Source organism: Cetorhinus maximus, chromosome 2, assembly GCF_964194155.1.
Source record: "Cetorhinus maximus chromosome 2, sCetMax3.hap1.1, whole genome shotgun sequence".
In the NCBI taxonomy this organism is placed as follows: Eukaryota; Metazoa; Chordata; class Chondrichthyes; order Lamniformes; family Cetorhinidae; genus Cetorhinus; species Cetorhinus maximus.
In genome coordinates, this window is record NC_135880.1 from 156849203 (window position 1) to 156862758 (window position 13556).

Below are 13556 nucleotides of genomic sequence, written 5' to 3' on the forward strand. Positions count from 1 at the left end.
GGTATTCAATCAGGTGGCAGCATCCTGCTTGAACAAAACCTGCTGCCAACTTGACTAGGAGCTCTCACTTTACCAGTGGCAGCCAAATTCACCACTGCCCTTAATGGTTGTTCCCCTGTATTCTTCCAGGGATCTGCCGAAGACATTTGCAGGATCTTGCAATCAGTGATGAATAAATGCATAAGATAGGTGACTGATGGCTTGTTTTCCAGAACTGCCAATGATGTCAACTATGCCCACTATCACGCAAGTCAAAACGAGCAAACTTTTGGATTTGCAGCTCTGGCTGGTTTCCCATGGGTGCAGGGCATCATCGATTGCACACATGTGGCATTTAAGGCACCACAGATAAGCCAAGAGCATTCCATCAACCACAAGGCCTTGAACAATGTGCAGCTAGCGTGCAACCATAAAATAATTCTTATACAGGTGTGCACAAGATTCCGGGAAGCTGTCATGATGCTTTCAATCTGTGGTAGTCCACGCTTCCTGATCTCTTCCTCAAAGCAAAGTTACTGGCTGACTACCTGTAGGTAAGGGATACCCACTTGGACCTACAAGTGTAGCAAGGAGCTGGATTCTATGCCACCACCCCCCACGCCCCACAAACCATAAAGCAGGTTGTCAACCCACCCACCCAAAGCCCAATATTATGCTTGGAGCAAACTTAATTTTATCAGAGTTGGACTTCCTCCCCCATCTGGGAGTAGTCCCAGCAGTGGTAGGATCGAGCAGTGGCCAATGCTGGGAATAAGGGCATTCCCCAGGGAGGAAGACTGATGGAGCCAGGAAACAGTTAAGTCTAAGATTTTGTATGGCCCTGACTTGCAGACCCCAGCGAGGTGGGGAGGGATTCTGGGCTGGGTTTGAGAGGCCAGAGGGGGAAGGTTAAAGAAGGGGGTATAATCTTAGGGGGATTGCCTTTCATGGGCAAAGGAGGGACCCCCCCAAGAGAGGTAACCCTCGCCATTCCCCCTTCCTGCCCAACAGCAGCCCATGCAGTGAAAGTTACCGGGCTACCTGCCTTGCCTCAGCCTTCCCCTTGCGACATGTAAAACAGTGGCAGAGGCAGAATGAGGCCCTTAAATGGCCATTAATTGACCTCTTAAGGGCCTCAATAGGCCTAAGGGTGGGGGAGCTGCCTGACACTTTCCCCAGCCACCATAATATTGGAGACAAGTCAAGGGTGGGCAGAAAGGTAGTGGAAATGCCGCCCACAATTTTACGAGCCCCAAGTCCACTCCCACCTTCAGATTCACCGATAGGGAGGGGTGTAATATCCACCCCAAGGGGCAGGACGCAGATGCTCTTCAGAGAATTCTGTGGAGGAGGAAGACCAGGAGTAGGAGGAGGAACACAAGGAGGTGGAAACTGACACGGGCAGACATTGCTATCTGGCATGCCCTCACTATTGTGAGTTTCACCCTGGTGCACTCATCTATAAACCACATATATAAGTGGTCCTGCAAACAGCCATGCCTTCCTTTCACAGGCCTCTGTTGTTCCAAGTCAATTCATGTTCTTGCCATTTGTCATCACATTTCCAGTTATCAATCAAAAAAGGGCACGATGAGTAAGTGGTGCAAAAGAATATTTATTAGGTTCAAATAGGCAACATAAACTTAACAATTCAACAAAGTATAACAGACCCACATGCATACCTTTATGCAACTGCAAAGTTTTACTGTTTTCCTAGCACATCCACGTAGTGCAACCAACCCGTGCCTTTACGTAGAGGAAGAGGCACGCTGCTCAGATCCCTGTTTTGAATGTTGAGGTGCTCTTGGCCAACATCCTCAGGGTTTTGGAGGCCCTGCAAAAGACTTCCACCTGTACTGGGACATAGGGTGTTGGGTATTGACTGGGGGGAAGGAGCAATGGCTGAGAAGTGAAAACACTCTGAGCTGTGTTCCAACTTCCATTTCCCCTTTCACCTTCATGGCACTTGTGGCCCAGCGGCACTTCCCTGCAAGCAATGTCACTGGAGCACACTTTGCTGCAGATCAGTGAGGCAATGAAAGACCAATAGTAGGATATAATTCATCCTATTTGAGGTGGCTTTGAGAGCATGCAACCTATTAAAAATGCCTTCAAGCACTGGTGCGCCTCATGTTTTCATGAAAGAACATATCATCAAAAAAAGCCTTCAGCATTGTACTACTTATGCTTGAAATAGATTCCTCTAATCTCTGCAATTGCACCTGCCAGTACATCGCACATTCTCTGCTGCTGCTCAAGAAATGCCCCTACGTCAATAGCCCCCAGGGTTCATCATCTGCATTCAGCCAAGCAGAGCCTGGAAAATCCTGCACTCTCCAACTCGGGCTCACCATTCCTGCCCCTGATTCTGCTGTTAGTAACTTGTCAAACACAAGTTACCATGTGAAATTCCAATGATCACAGAAGTGTGAAAATCTGAGCTGATACATGGTCTGCATCAGTCCTATGATAGAGCACCCTCGGAGGAAGTGAGCTCCCCTCTAGAATCGTCATCATTGTGGTCACAATAGTGACCCTATTGAAACATAGGGAGTGGAGTTTGAGGTCACAATCAGATCAGCCATGATCTTATTGAATGGTCGAGTAGGCTTGAGAGGCCAACTGGCCTACTGCTGCTCCTAATTTGTATGTTTGCATAGACCATCTCTTGCTGGGCACATGAAGGCCCTCTGGCAGATAAGAGACATGAATGAATAAAGTGAAAGTAAAAATGTTTGAAGTTACCGCTATGCACATGATCATATTTCGGTGGTTGTTGACATCAAGTCAACACGACTGAGTGTTGTATGCCATGGCTGCTTGACATCTAATTCTGTCAGGTAGCTAGGAGAACCCCATCTCCTCATCTCTAACAGCCAAGCATGCCGAGACTCCACTGACCTCCAGTGCCGCCTCTTTTGACTTCACCTCCAGTTCTCTACCTCTCCGTGGTGTTCTGTGTTCTCTTCTGCAATGAGTGAAAGTAATGAGATTTGTTCACCCAATGAATGGCATGACATTGCATAAGATGAATGTGAGTGCCACTGGAGGATAGATAGATAGAGATGTGACTAAGTACATAGACAGGGTGATGTGAGAAGTGATGTGCTGGAGTAGTCTTGAGGTGGCAGAGGGAGAGAGGGTGATAAGGCACATCAGTATGTAGGACAATGTGCCATTGCTATCAACTTTTCTGCCCTGCTGAGGTCACTGAATCACTTCCTGCATTGGATCCTGGGGCATAGCCTCCTCAGTAACCTCCAACCACACCTTCTTTGACTCAGCTGCAAATTTTTCCCTCCTATCACTAGGAATCTCCTTCAGGCCCATGTAGCCCCCAATAGCACATCCAGGGAGATTTTGTTGAAGCAGGGTGCAGCCAGCCTTTGCCCATCTCAACCCAGAGTAGGAGACCAGTAGCTCTCCATGATAATTCCAAACTCCTTCAACTTGCATGTTATGAGTGTCCCTTTAAATCATTAGGTTGAAATTGCATCATGCATGTCATCATTACAAACACTGATGCTAACTGAATGGGAAGCCTGGAAGTAAAATGATAACGAAGTGGTTCTTAAAAAGCCACCGACAGCTGCATTGCACTTACTTCCAGATTTCTTACATTCTATTAGTGCTCTGCTCTCAGCGTGTCCCCATATTAAAATCCAGCCCATAAATTCTGTAAATAAAAATATTGTTGAGCTTTCAATCCTCCTGATTGTTTTGCACCTTTTTGTTATTCCTTCCCAATTAATTCATCTATTGTAAGGATCACAGCCTATAAAAATGTCTTAAAATTAGGATATGCTGATACATTTATTGATCTTCTAGTTTGACTCCCCCATGGGAGCATAGACTCAGTGAATTTGTTTCATTATGTATTTCTGCTTTGGCCTGAATCATGGATTCAAACACCATATGACCAATATGATATTGCATTAGTCGGTCAACATACAGCATCAGATATTACTGCTGCAGGAAGCTCATCATTTGAAATATTGTTTGAATAAAAACAAATCTTTATTAAACTATCCTACCCTCATCTCTTCCGTGATGTACATAAATGCTTGTCCATAACTTACAATGATTATGCAATCTTTGCTTCTGTTGTCAGTAGCCTTGTAATAGAGAGTTACAGTTACAAGACTGTTTAATTATAGCCTTGCTGTTTAGCAAATAATAAAGGACCTGGCCCAAGTTAATTCAGCAAAGAAGTTAGCAAACAGGATGACTGATCAGCAGAAAATCTTCAAATCTGAGATGGATGGTGTATAACAGAGATATATCCTATAAGGCAAAGAATGGGTTCATCAAAGAGCAGAATGGTTTTGATAAATGAAAAACTTAAAACTAAACTGGAACTAAAAGAGGGCCATTTGATTCTAGTGCTAAAAATGCTGAAGCAAGTTATGAGTAATATAGTGTAGTCCAGGGGTGAAAAGGGTAGTTACTTGGGCTAGGAGCAGATAATATAAAAGGAGATAGCAGGGACTTTTATAAACATGAAAAAGAATAATTAAAGCAATGATGAGTTGCTCAAGAATGAAGGCATTATTTTCCTTTTGTAGCATACTAGAACCAGTTACGTGGGCATCTCTGTCTGGATGCTGAGCATCTGAAGTGTGCTGTACCTATCTAGCCCTGGGATTCCCCATTTACTGTCCTAGGCCATTTAAGTGGCCTCAGGCAACCTCCACAGATCTTTATTGAACTCCAATTTCTGTGTAGGTATACGTGCAGATCTTTAGCCTGCCTGTGGACCTTCCAGTCAGCTGGGGCCCAGGGACAGGCCACATCACTGGGTTTTTCTGAGTGACTTTATGCTTGGGTGGGCTGTGATGCCCCATGCTGCAAGATCAGCAATGTTTCTTTTATGACCTGCATTTTATTCAAATGCAAGTTGCCCCCCCCACCTCTTTTCAGGAAGGGTGTTGGACTTCCATTGCAGCATTGAAGGAACAAAAGCCCAACATTCCAGGTCTCAACCCCATTCTAACTTGTGCACCCAAGAAATATTCAGTTCCAGCAAGCACAAGGAAAATTGGTCCTCTATGCCTTCTGTTCTGACACATGTGACAAACTGATTGCCAAAAACCTCACATCTTGTGAGAACATAATACATATATGTTTTCTTTTCTGTATCAGTTATCAGTTAAGTAAAATAAAGTAACCTTAAAGCAGTTTGCTCTAAGATGCATGCATTTTTGTGATTTTATATGATGTAATACACAGCATAAAGTTCCTACCAAAGTACCTCATTGCATTTGTTATTTGTACATGTTGAAATATTCTCAGACATTCAAAAAATAAAGTAACCTTTATGTTCTGATTTTTAGTGTGCACAAGGCACGGTAAGATTAGAGGTTGGCAGGGTGAAGGCTGGATCGTTCTCACCTGATAGAAGAGGTTCCCAAAGTAGCCAGGTTTGTGCCTCTAAGATCATGTTTGAACTTTTTCACAACAAAATAAAACAAGTTGGTTTATAGGGGCAGGAGTTTATTCATCTATCGTTCAGTTTGTGTCAACTGTAAACTATTGGAGTGATGATCATTTCGCTCAAGTATAATTAAATGATGCTGAAAGCTCTAGTGTATAAAATCAAATTATGGATCTAATGTTATCATGCTTTTATGTGTTCCTTAAATGTTTTGTTGATTTTAAATAGCTTCTTGGAAGTTTATGATTTTTAAAAAATATCTTTCAAAAAGGAGTGCTAAAATGCAGAGTTTACTGGGTTGAATTGAGTACGTTGATTATTCTTAATCTTGGATTTGTTATGTTAGAGGAGTAGAGATCTAAACCTACCTCTATTTTATTTCTAACTAAATGAAGTTCATGGGGACAAATCTTTAAACATGTGCTGTAGGAAACTCAAGCATCAGCTTCACTTAATTTTCCAATATGCTCTGGTGTCAGATAAGGTTCCCTTGCATCTTTTTTAGGAAATGGTTTCCACATATTGGTTTCCACATATGTTCACAATAATTTAATCTGAAGCAGGACTATTCAGTTTTGAAGAGTCTCTGTACAGTGCAGTTTCAAGTTGCCTTCTACCAATTTTTTTTCAGTTAACTTCATCATTTGCCATTTTTTAAAACATGCTTTATAAAGGTTTTAGAAAAATGAATGGTTGAGTGATGCTCCTTTATAACAACACTCCACCTCCGCTGTTTCCCTTGCCAACCCTTCTCCTCCCACTCAGGAACTGGTTTCCAGACTAAAACACAGGCCTTGTCTTGAACTGGCTTCTCAGACAGTTACCCCATTAGCCAGGTTTATGTTTTCAATTTTGGAAGAAAATGGAGATTTGTTTTTGAGGGTAAAAACATAAACTGATAATGTATTCTGTGAAAATAGGAAGCTTCAGGGAGTTTGTTTTATATTACTTCAGGATGAATGTTTTTTATTCGTTCATGGGGTGTGAACATCATTGGCAAGGCCAGCATTTGTTGGCCATTCTTAATTGCTCTTGAGAAGATACTGATGATAATCAGCGTACCATTAATTTTTCTTTTGGTTGTCATCAAGAACAGCCTATTTAAACTGGTAATGAGCACCATCAGCATTAGAAAATTAAGTCTGTAGACTTAAGTGGTATGTAACAGCAGATCTGTAATATTTGTATTCGGTAATTTTAAATAAAGGAAAAACTCACAACAAGTTTTTTGCCAACTTCATTGTGTTGTAGTTTCAATTTAATATAATTGATGTTTACAGACAGTGGGCAGAATTTTCCCGTCGGCGATTTGGGGGCGGGACCCGCTCGCTGACAGGAAAATGATGCGGGATGACGTCGGGAGGAACCCCCGACGTCATCCCGGTCCATTTAAATATTGAGGAAGGCGTGCTGACAGCAAAATCAGCTGTCCGTCTGCCGACCTGTCAATGGCCAATTAAGGCCATTGACAGGATAATTAAGCTTGTTAAATGCCCTGCCCGTCCAACCTTAAGGTTGACGGTAAGCCAGGAGCCCCAGCAGGCTTCTGATACTACATGAAACCTCATCCACTGGCGGGATGAGGTTTCATGTCCGTTTTTAAAAATTTCAATAAAGTTTATGTGCTTCTTATTAACATGTCCCATCTCATGTGACATTGTCACATGAGGGGGACATGTTAATAATCTTAATATTTTTAAAGATTTTTATACTGTCAGTAATCTCCCTGAGACAGCACTTAGTCTCCGGAAGATGTGTGCTCTTTCGCGCGCATGTGCGAATGAGCGCACTTTGACAGATGAGGAATCCCTCCACCCCCCGCACAGGAAGTGCATAGCAGGTTTCCATCCAATCCTGGCAATTGTGGGTTTCCCTGGTAAGTATCTCTATCGACTTATGTACTCTTTAAAACATGTGTAACTAGGCCAGAATTTTTACCTTGATGCCGGCGGGCCCCGTTTCAGCGGCGGAGTTCGGCTGCCCGCCCGTTGCCGAGCCAGTGGGGCCCGCCCGCCCATCAAGGTAAAAATTCTGGCCAGTGAATGGGAAAGTTGCCAGAATAAGTTTATCCTCCAGATCTGTGCATTTCATCCTTCTCTTTTTCCTGCTATTCCCTAGAATATTACACTTGTTTTTCAGGTATTGATAATCACTATAATTTACAAAATAACCCTAAAACTAATCATCGGTGATAGGATACTGTCATATGCTGGTGACAAACATTTTTATTTGTGAGGTGCTGAGCACTTATAAGGATTAGTTCTTATACTTCAGCATTTTAATTAATTGAATCATAATTGATTTTTTACGGCATTAATCGGAATGATCCCAGGAATTAAAGGCTTAACATATGAGGAACGTTTGAGGACTCTGGGTCTATACTCAATGGAGTTTAGAAGGATGAGGGGGGATCTGATTGAAACTTACAGAATACTGAAAGGCCTGGATAGAGTGGACGTGGGGAAGATGTTTCCATTAGTAGGAGAGACTAGGACCCGAGGGCACAGCCTCAGAGTAAAGGGAAGACCTTTTAGAACAGAGATGAGGAGAAACTTCTTTAGCCAGAGAGTGGTGAATCTATGGAATTCATTGCCACAGAAGGCTGTGGAGGCCAGGTCATTGAGTGTATTTAAGACCGAGATAGATAGGTTCTTGATTGGTAAGGGGATCAAAGGTTACGGGGAGAAGGCGGGAGAATGGGATTGAGAAACTTATCAGCCATGATTGAATGGTGGAGCAGACTTGATGGGCCGAATGGCCTAATTTCTGCTCCTATGTCTTATGGTCTTATGGTCTCAATCGAGCCAAAGGATTAATTACATCATAAAGTTACAAACATGAAGCTAAGCCTTTTATGGTTATCTGAACCCTGTACTTGTGTTACTATCTAAAATTCTCCGAAAAGCATTAAAGGGCTGTGGGAATTATTAAAACAAAACTTCCTGTCCAAAAAAAAACTATTTGTATTTTGATGATGCCTCTGGCATTGGTGGACAATGCAGAGATTTTTATCACCTGAAGGAAGTTTCTTTGCAAACTGATAGCAAGAATGTTTTTTTCCTGCCTTTCACAAAATATACAACATGGACCTTTTATTTCAGTATGTTTTTGAAGTTTAGGGCTACGAATAAAGGGTTGTACATTTTGAAAAGCTAAGTGGCTCAGTGCTCAAAAGAATAACACCAATTTGTACCATGATTTTAATATCAGGTAATTGACATACACTGGATATGCAAAACAAAGTTTAAAACATACTTATAAGAATATTAATATACAATTGCACTCATCTCAATTGTGATTATTCTCACAGGTCAGTGAAGGGAGCTGTGGTGGTGGACTGACCACATTCTGTTCTACTGCTTCTGGATCTACCCAACCTGATCTTTATGAAACTGGATACAGAAAACATGCCTGTAAGAATTATTCAATCCTGCATGGTTAATCTTGAGTATTATTCTTGATGGTAGTATTATTTGAGTGTGACCCAAGTCTGTACTCTTAAAGGGTAAGAATCCACAACAGCCCAAGAAAGTGTTGCGATATATCACTTATACAGGTTTTAGTGAGCCTTAAAAAGCTAAGATGGTCCTGTCTCTGTACTTGGCTGTAATATCTTGCCTTTCTGTTGTATTTAATTAAAATTTGCAAAAAAAAATCCTTTTTATGCATGAATGCTAATTTAAGGAGTCAGCTACATTGTATTTTTAAAATATAAATATGTTTTTATTGTTTTATTCCATTGTAGTGAAGCCAGTAGTTTACTAACAAATTGGGTATATCAGTGGCTTAGTAAGTATGCATAACTTAAACTGGCAGTAACTAGTTTATCAATATTAACAATTGACATTTAGTCATTTGATAATACAGAACTTGAGTATTGCTGGGAAAAAGACACATCGAAGCTTTTCATCTTGCACTCATCAGGACACTTGCAAGAATACCAATATAAGGGGAAAAACAACAATTTATACTGTAGTGAAGAGGGTGCTGATTGGTTGGCAGGTGGACTCTAATTGGTAGAGGTGTTGCCATGAAGAATGCACCAGTGATGGTAAATGACAGTTAACTGCCAACCATTGTTTGAAATTTAAACCAGGCAGCTTGACCCTGAGTGGTCAAGGCATTGCCCTGAGGAACGAATCAGCGAATGGCTGTTACTTATTTTGTTTAGCTGAAACAGGTACAATGTATGCACATGTTCTTTCTGTCTGCAAAGAACAGGGCCCTCTGTATTAATATATGTAACTACGCACAAATGCGCCACACTGCGAGCCTGACTGATAATTTTAAATTGGTTGTCAGCGTAATTCTTAGGACATTGAGGATTATTTAGCAAATGTTGTCCAATAGCGGAATCATATCTAATGTTGGGCACTGGGTTTTGAGTTTTGCAAGCATGGGCTGGTTGGGTACGGTCAGCGGCTGGGATTGCGAACAGCAGCTGGAACATGCTGTTTAATGCAATCTGCCAGTATTTGGGATGTACAGCTTACATGCCTAGCATCACACTGGCACTGAAATTCATATACCACATTACTCATTTGTGTGATAGGCAGAACGTCTTTTTGGCTTGACAGCAGCATCCAGTCAGTGGCAAATACCACTCATGTTGCAACTGCATAAGTAGCAGCGTGAAACAGCTAGCTTCACCTGTTGCTCAAAGTTTTGAGATATCTTGCCCTTCCAGGTTAATCTGAGGTAGACTGGGCACTTTTCAGGGCCGAAAGTGATGCCTTCAGCCCATTCAATTGACATTTGTATACAGATATCAACATTTATGTAAACAAGCCTCAAAAATATTTGAATGTGTCTGCATTCCTTTATCCTATGGAAAGGCTAATGTCAGTAAGAGTGAATTGTATAGGCATTATTTTTCCTCTGCATTGTATTAGGAGTAATGCCAGGTCATTAGCAGGGTGAACTGCGACCGTATTTTTGCCATTTCAGTGTGATCAGAACCTCACGTATTGACTGCCCACTCCATCTAAAATAATACAAACAAAAAGGAAAATGCTGTAAATGTTGGAAATTCACAAAAGGTTTGTCAGCCTCTATAAAAATTTAGGTTAACAGTTCAGTTTTATGCCTTTCTTCAGAACAGGAATCTGAAAGATAGGCAAGATGTTCATTTGTTCAGGAACTGAGTTTCCATTTAAAGGAATTAGCTTGATGCCTCATGTCTTATGAAAGCCATCTCTACTTATTTTCTCAGAATTCACTATCTGTACTTCTGGATCAGACCCAGAAAAGCCACATATCACCTGTACTAGCAGAGGTAGAATAATATCACATCCAGAAACATGTTACACTTGAAATTTTTCATCTTGTGCTACCACTGAATTATCTGTAATCTTTCAAATCAAGATAACTATAAGAAGATGCCCCTAGCGGGTATGAATCCTATTTCTGCTTAGTACACTTTTGAAATATTGTCCCTGGTTTGTGTCGTTTATACCGCATTTATTCCCATCTCTGCATCTGCGGAGAAGATGGAGATGGATCTTCTCCTTCAACTGCTACAATTTTTGTGATTGTGGTCCCTTTGCTAGGTGGACTATTCTACGATTTTGATCCAGTGACTCTGAAGGAACAGTAATAAATTCAGGGTCAGGATGGTGTGTGACTTGGAGGTAATGCTGTTTCCACAACATTGCTGCTCTTATTCTTCTCTGTGGTAGAGGTCATGGGGAGGGAGGTGCTGTCAAGATGTTGAGCTTCTGCAGTTTATCATGTGGATGAAACATACTGTGGCACAGTGCTCCAATGATGGAGTGGTGGACAATGTGCCCAGTGGCAGGGTAAAACTGCTCTGAGTATGTTGTTAACTTCTTGATTGTTATTATGGCTGACACATCCAGAAAGAAACCCTTATCGGAACCACCGCTGGACCTCTAATTTAAAAGCTGTTGCTTTCAACTATTCTGGCAATATTTTGTCTACATCAGGCTTAATACTAGAATTACAGAAGGAAATATAATCCTTATACTTCTGTCAGGAAGCTTCAAGAAGCTTTAATGTTATTGGATGTTATGACCATTGATACTTTATTAAGTAGTTGGTATATTAGCTAAATAATTTAGTTATTTACTGGTTCATGCTCAGAAAGAAATACAGTTTCCAAAGATTTTTTTCTATCCATTGGCGTATTGAGAAATATGTTTGTTTTAAATGTTGTCTCCCGGAAGATTAATTTGTTCAAATTTTATGAGATTGAACAAACTGTTGTTTTTGTTGAGCAACTAATTTGTCTCTGCAGTTTTACTTATTCCCAGTATTCTTCTCTCACTAGAAAGAGTGATGATGATCCTAACCCCTTGGCTAGAATTTTACGGACTTGTCGCAACGGGGAAGGAGCCGTAAAATGCCATTCTAAACTCCATTGACTTCGGTGGGACCGTCAAATCCAGCTGGCATAAAATTCCACCCCTTGGGGAGAATTTTCTCCCCGTTGGGTGGGCTGGTCGGGAGCGGGCGTGGACAGGCGCAGAGCCAATCGTCACCCATGATCGGCTGTGCACCATTTTACATGTGTGAGCCAATTAAGGCCCACCCAGCATGATGCACGTCCGGTAGCACTGAGCGCTAGCTGTATGGGCAGTGGGGGGAGGGAGCAAAAGAGCACAAAAATCTCCCTGAGGCAGCTCCGTGCTTCAGAAGATAGTTGAATTTAAAACTTCAAAATAAAAAAAGTAAAAAATCATTTATACATGTCCCCTCATGTGACAGCATCACATTTGCTCGGACATGTTTATCAAATGTTTAATAAATATTTATTAATTTAATAAACCCTTCATGAAACCTCATCCCACCGAACGGAAGATCGGAATGATGCGTGGTGCTTCGGAACGCACGCCCCACGTCAGCGCATGTCATTTTATGCACCAGTGTGTGGGGCCTGCCCCGCACGCCGAACAAATCCTGGCCCTTGTGTTTTTTTTCTGTCCAGATGCCATTTTTAATCTTATGTTTTGCATATGCAAAATCAGCCTGTACAGGGTTAACTTCTGAGGGCACTGAAAATATTTTTTTCAATAGAACCAGATTGCTTGATAATTCTTCCGTAAAGCATAAGTTTGTTTTGGCCTAAGCATTTACATTGTTAAGTGTTATTTGGCTAATCAGTCCAGAGTTTGCCGTTAATTGCAATCCTATGCCTCAGAGTAGATTATGACCCCTTGTTCCTTAAGGTTAACAGAACGTTCAGTTTTCCAAGTGAATCAGGCAGATCAATCATTGTGCAAGAGTTAATGGTAGGCAGGAAACTGTAAGTGTTCATATATGTAGACATTTTTACTCTGGAAAGGATAGACACTGCATTTGTAGTGTAGTTGTCAAACAACTTAATAAGCTATTCATGAAATGTAGAAGCATGCAAATTGCACAATTCTCTATCCTGCATCATTTTTTTTCCTCTGTTCTACAGATGAATTACTCATAATTAAACCTAATGATTTCAAAACAAAGTTTGTTCATAATATGCTCTCTTTTCATTTTTTCATCAAGGGACAGAGATTCAAGGATTAAGAACAGTAGAGTTTAATAAGGTAAGTGGTAATTTGGTGTCTTAACTCCACAGGAAGCTGCAGTTAAGAGTTTAAGATCTCACTTTTAAAAAATGCTTCAATTATCATTGTTTCTGATGGGCTAATTCTGTGAATAAGTTCTCCAAAATAGAGAATTGACTTGAAAATGCACTGCACTGCAGTTGACCCAAAATAACTTTGATAGTCAGCTAATTCTTATTTGGAAAGACATAAAGTTGTGCACTTACATTGTGTTTTTCACAACCTCAGGATATCCCAAAGTGCTTTGCAGCCAATGAAATATTTTTGAAGTAGTCACTGCAGGAAACATAGCAGCCAATATGTGCACAACAAAGAACCATGAACAGCAAAGTAATAATCAGATAACCTGCTTAGTGATATAAAAGCAGAAGGTGTTGAAAATACTCAGCACTGGCAGCATCTGAGGAGAGAGAAACAGAAATCGCCGTTCAGGTCTGTGAACTTTCATCAGAATAGCCACAGACCTAAAACATTAACTCTGCTTCGCTCTCCACGGTTGCTGCCAGACCTGCTGAAATTCCAGCATTTTCTATTTTTATTTCAGATTTCTAGTTTCCTGTAACCTGTTTGGTGATAAA

General features: G+C 41.2%; 1 protein-coding gene across 16 annotated transcripts in view; it reads left to right on the forward strand.

Annotated features, from left to right (window-relative positions):
- Nucleotides 1-13556, forward strand: part of mpdz (multiple PDZ domain crumbs cell polarity complex component) — a 420746-nt gene that overhangs the window by 387319 nt on the left and 19871 nt on the right. For 15 of the 16 annotated variants that reach the window (XM_078570536.1, XM_078570535.1, XM_078570542.1 and 12 more), the window contains 3 exons: nucleotides 5313-5399; nucleotides 8724-8826; nucleotides 12917-12957. In XM_078570536.1, coding sequence (XP_078426662.1) covers nucleotides 5313-5399; nucleotides 8724-8826; nucleotides 12917-12957 — 231 coding nt within the window. Of the gene's footprint in view, nucleotides 1-5312; nucleotides 5400-8723; nucleotides 8827-10962; nucleotides 11039-12916; nucleotides 12958-13556 lie in introns of those variants that run through there. The other variant, XM_078570546.1, reaches the window with a different exon arrangement.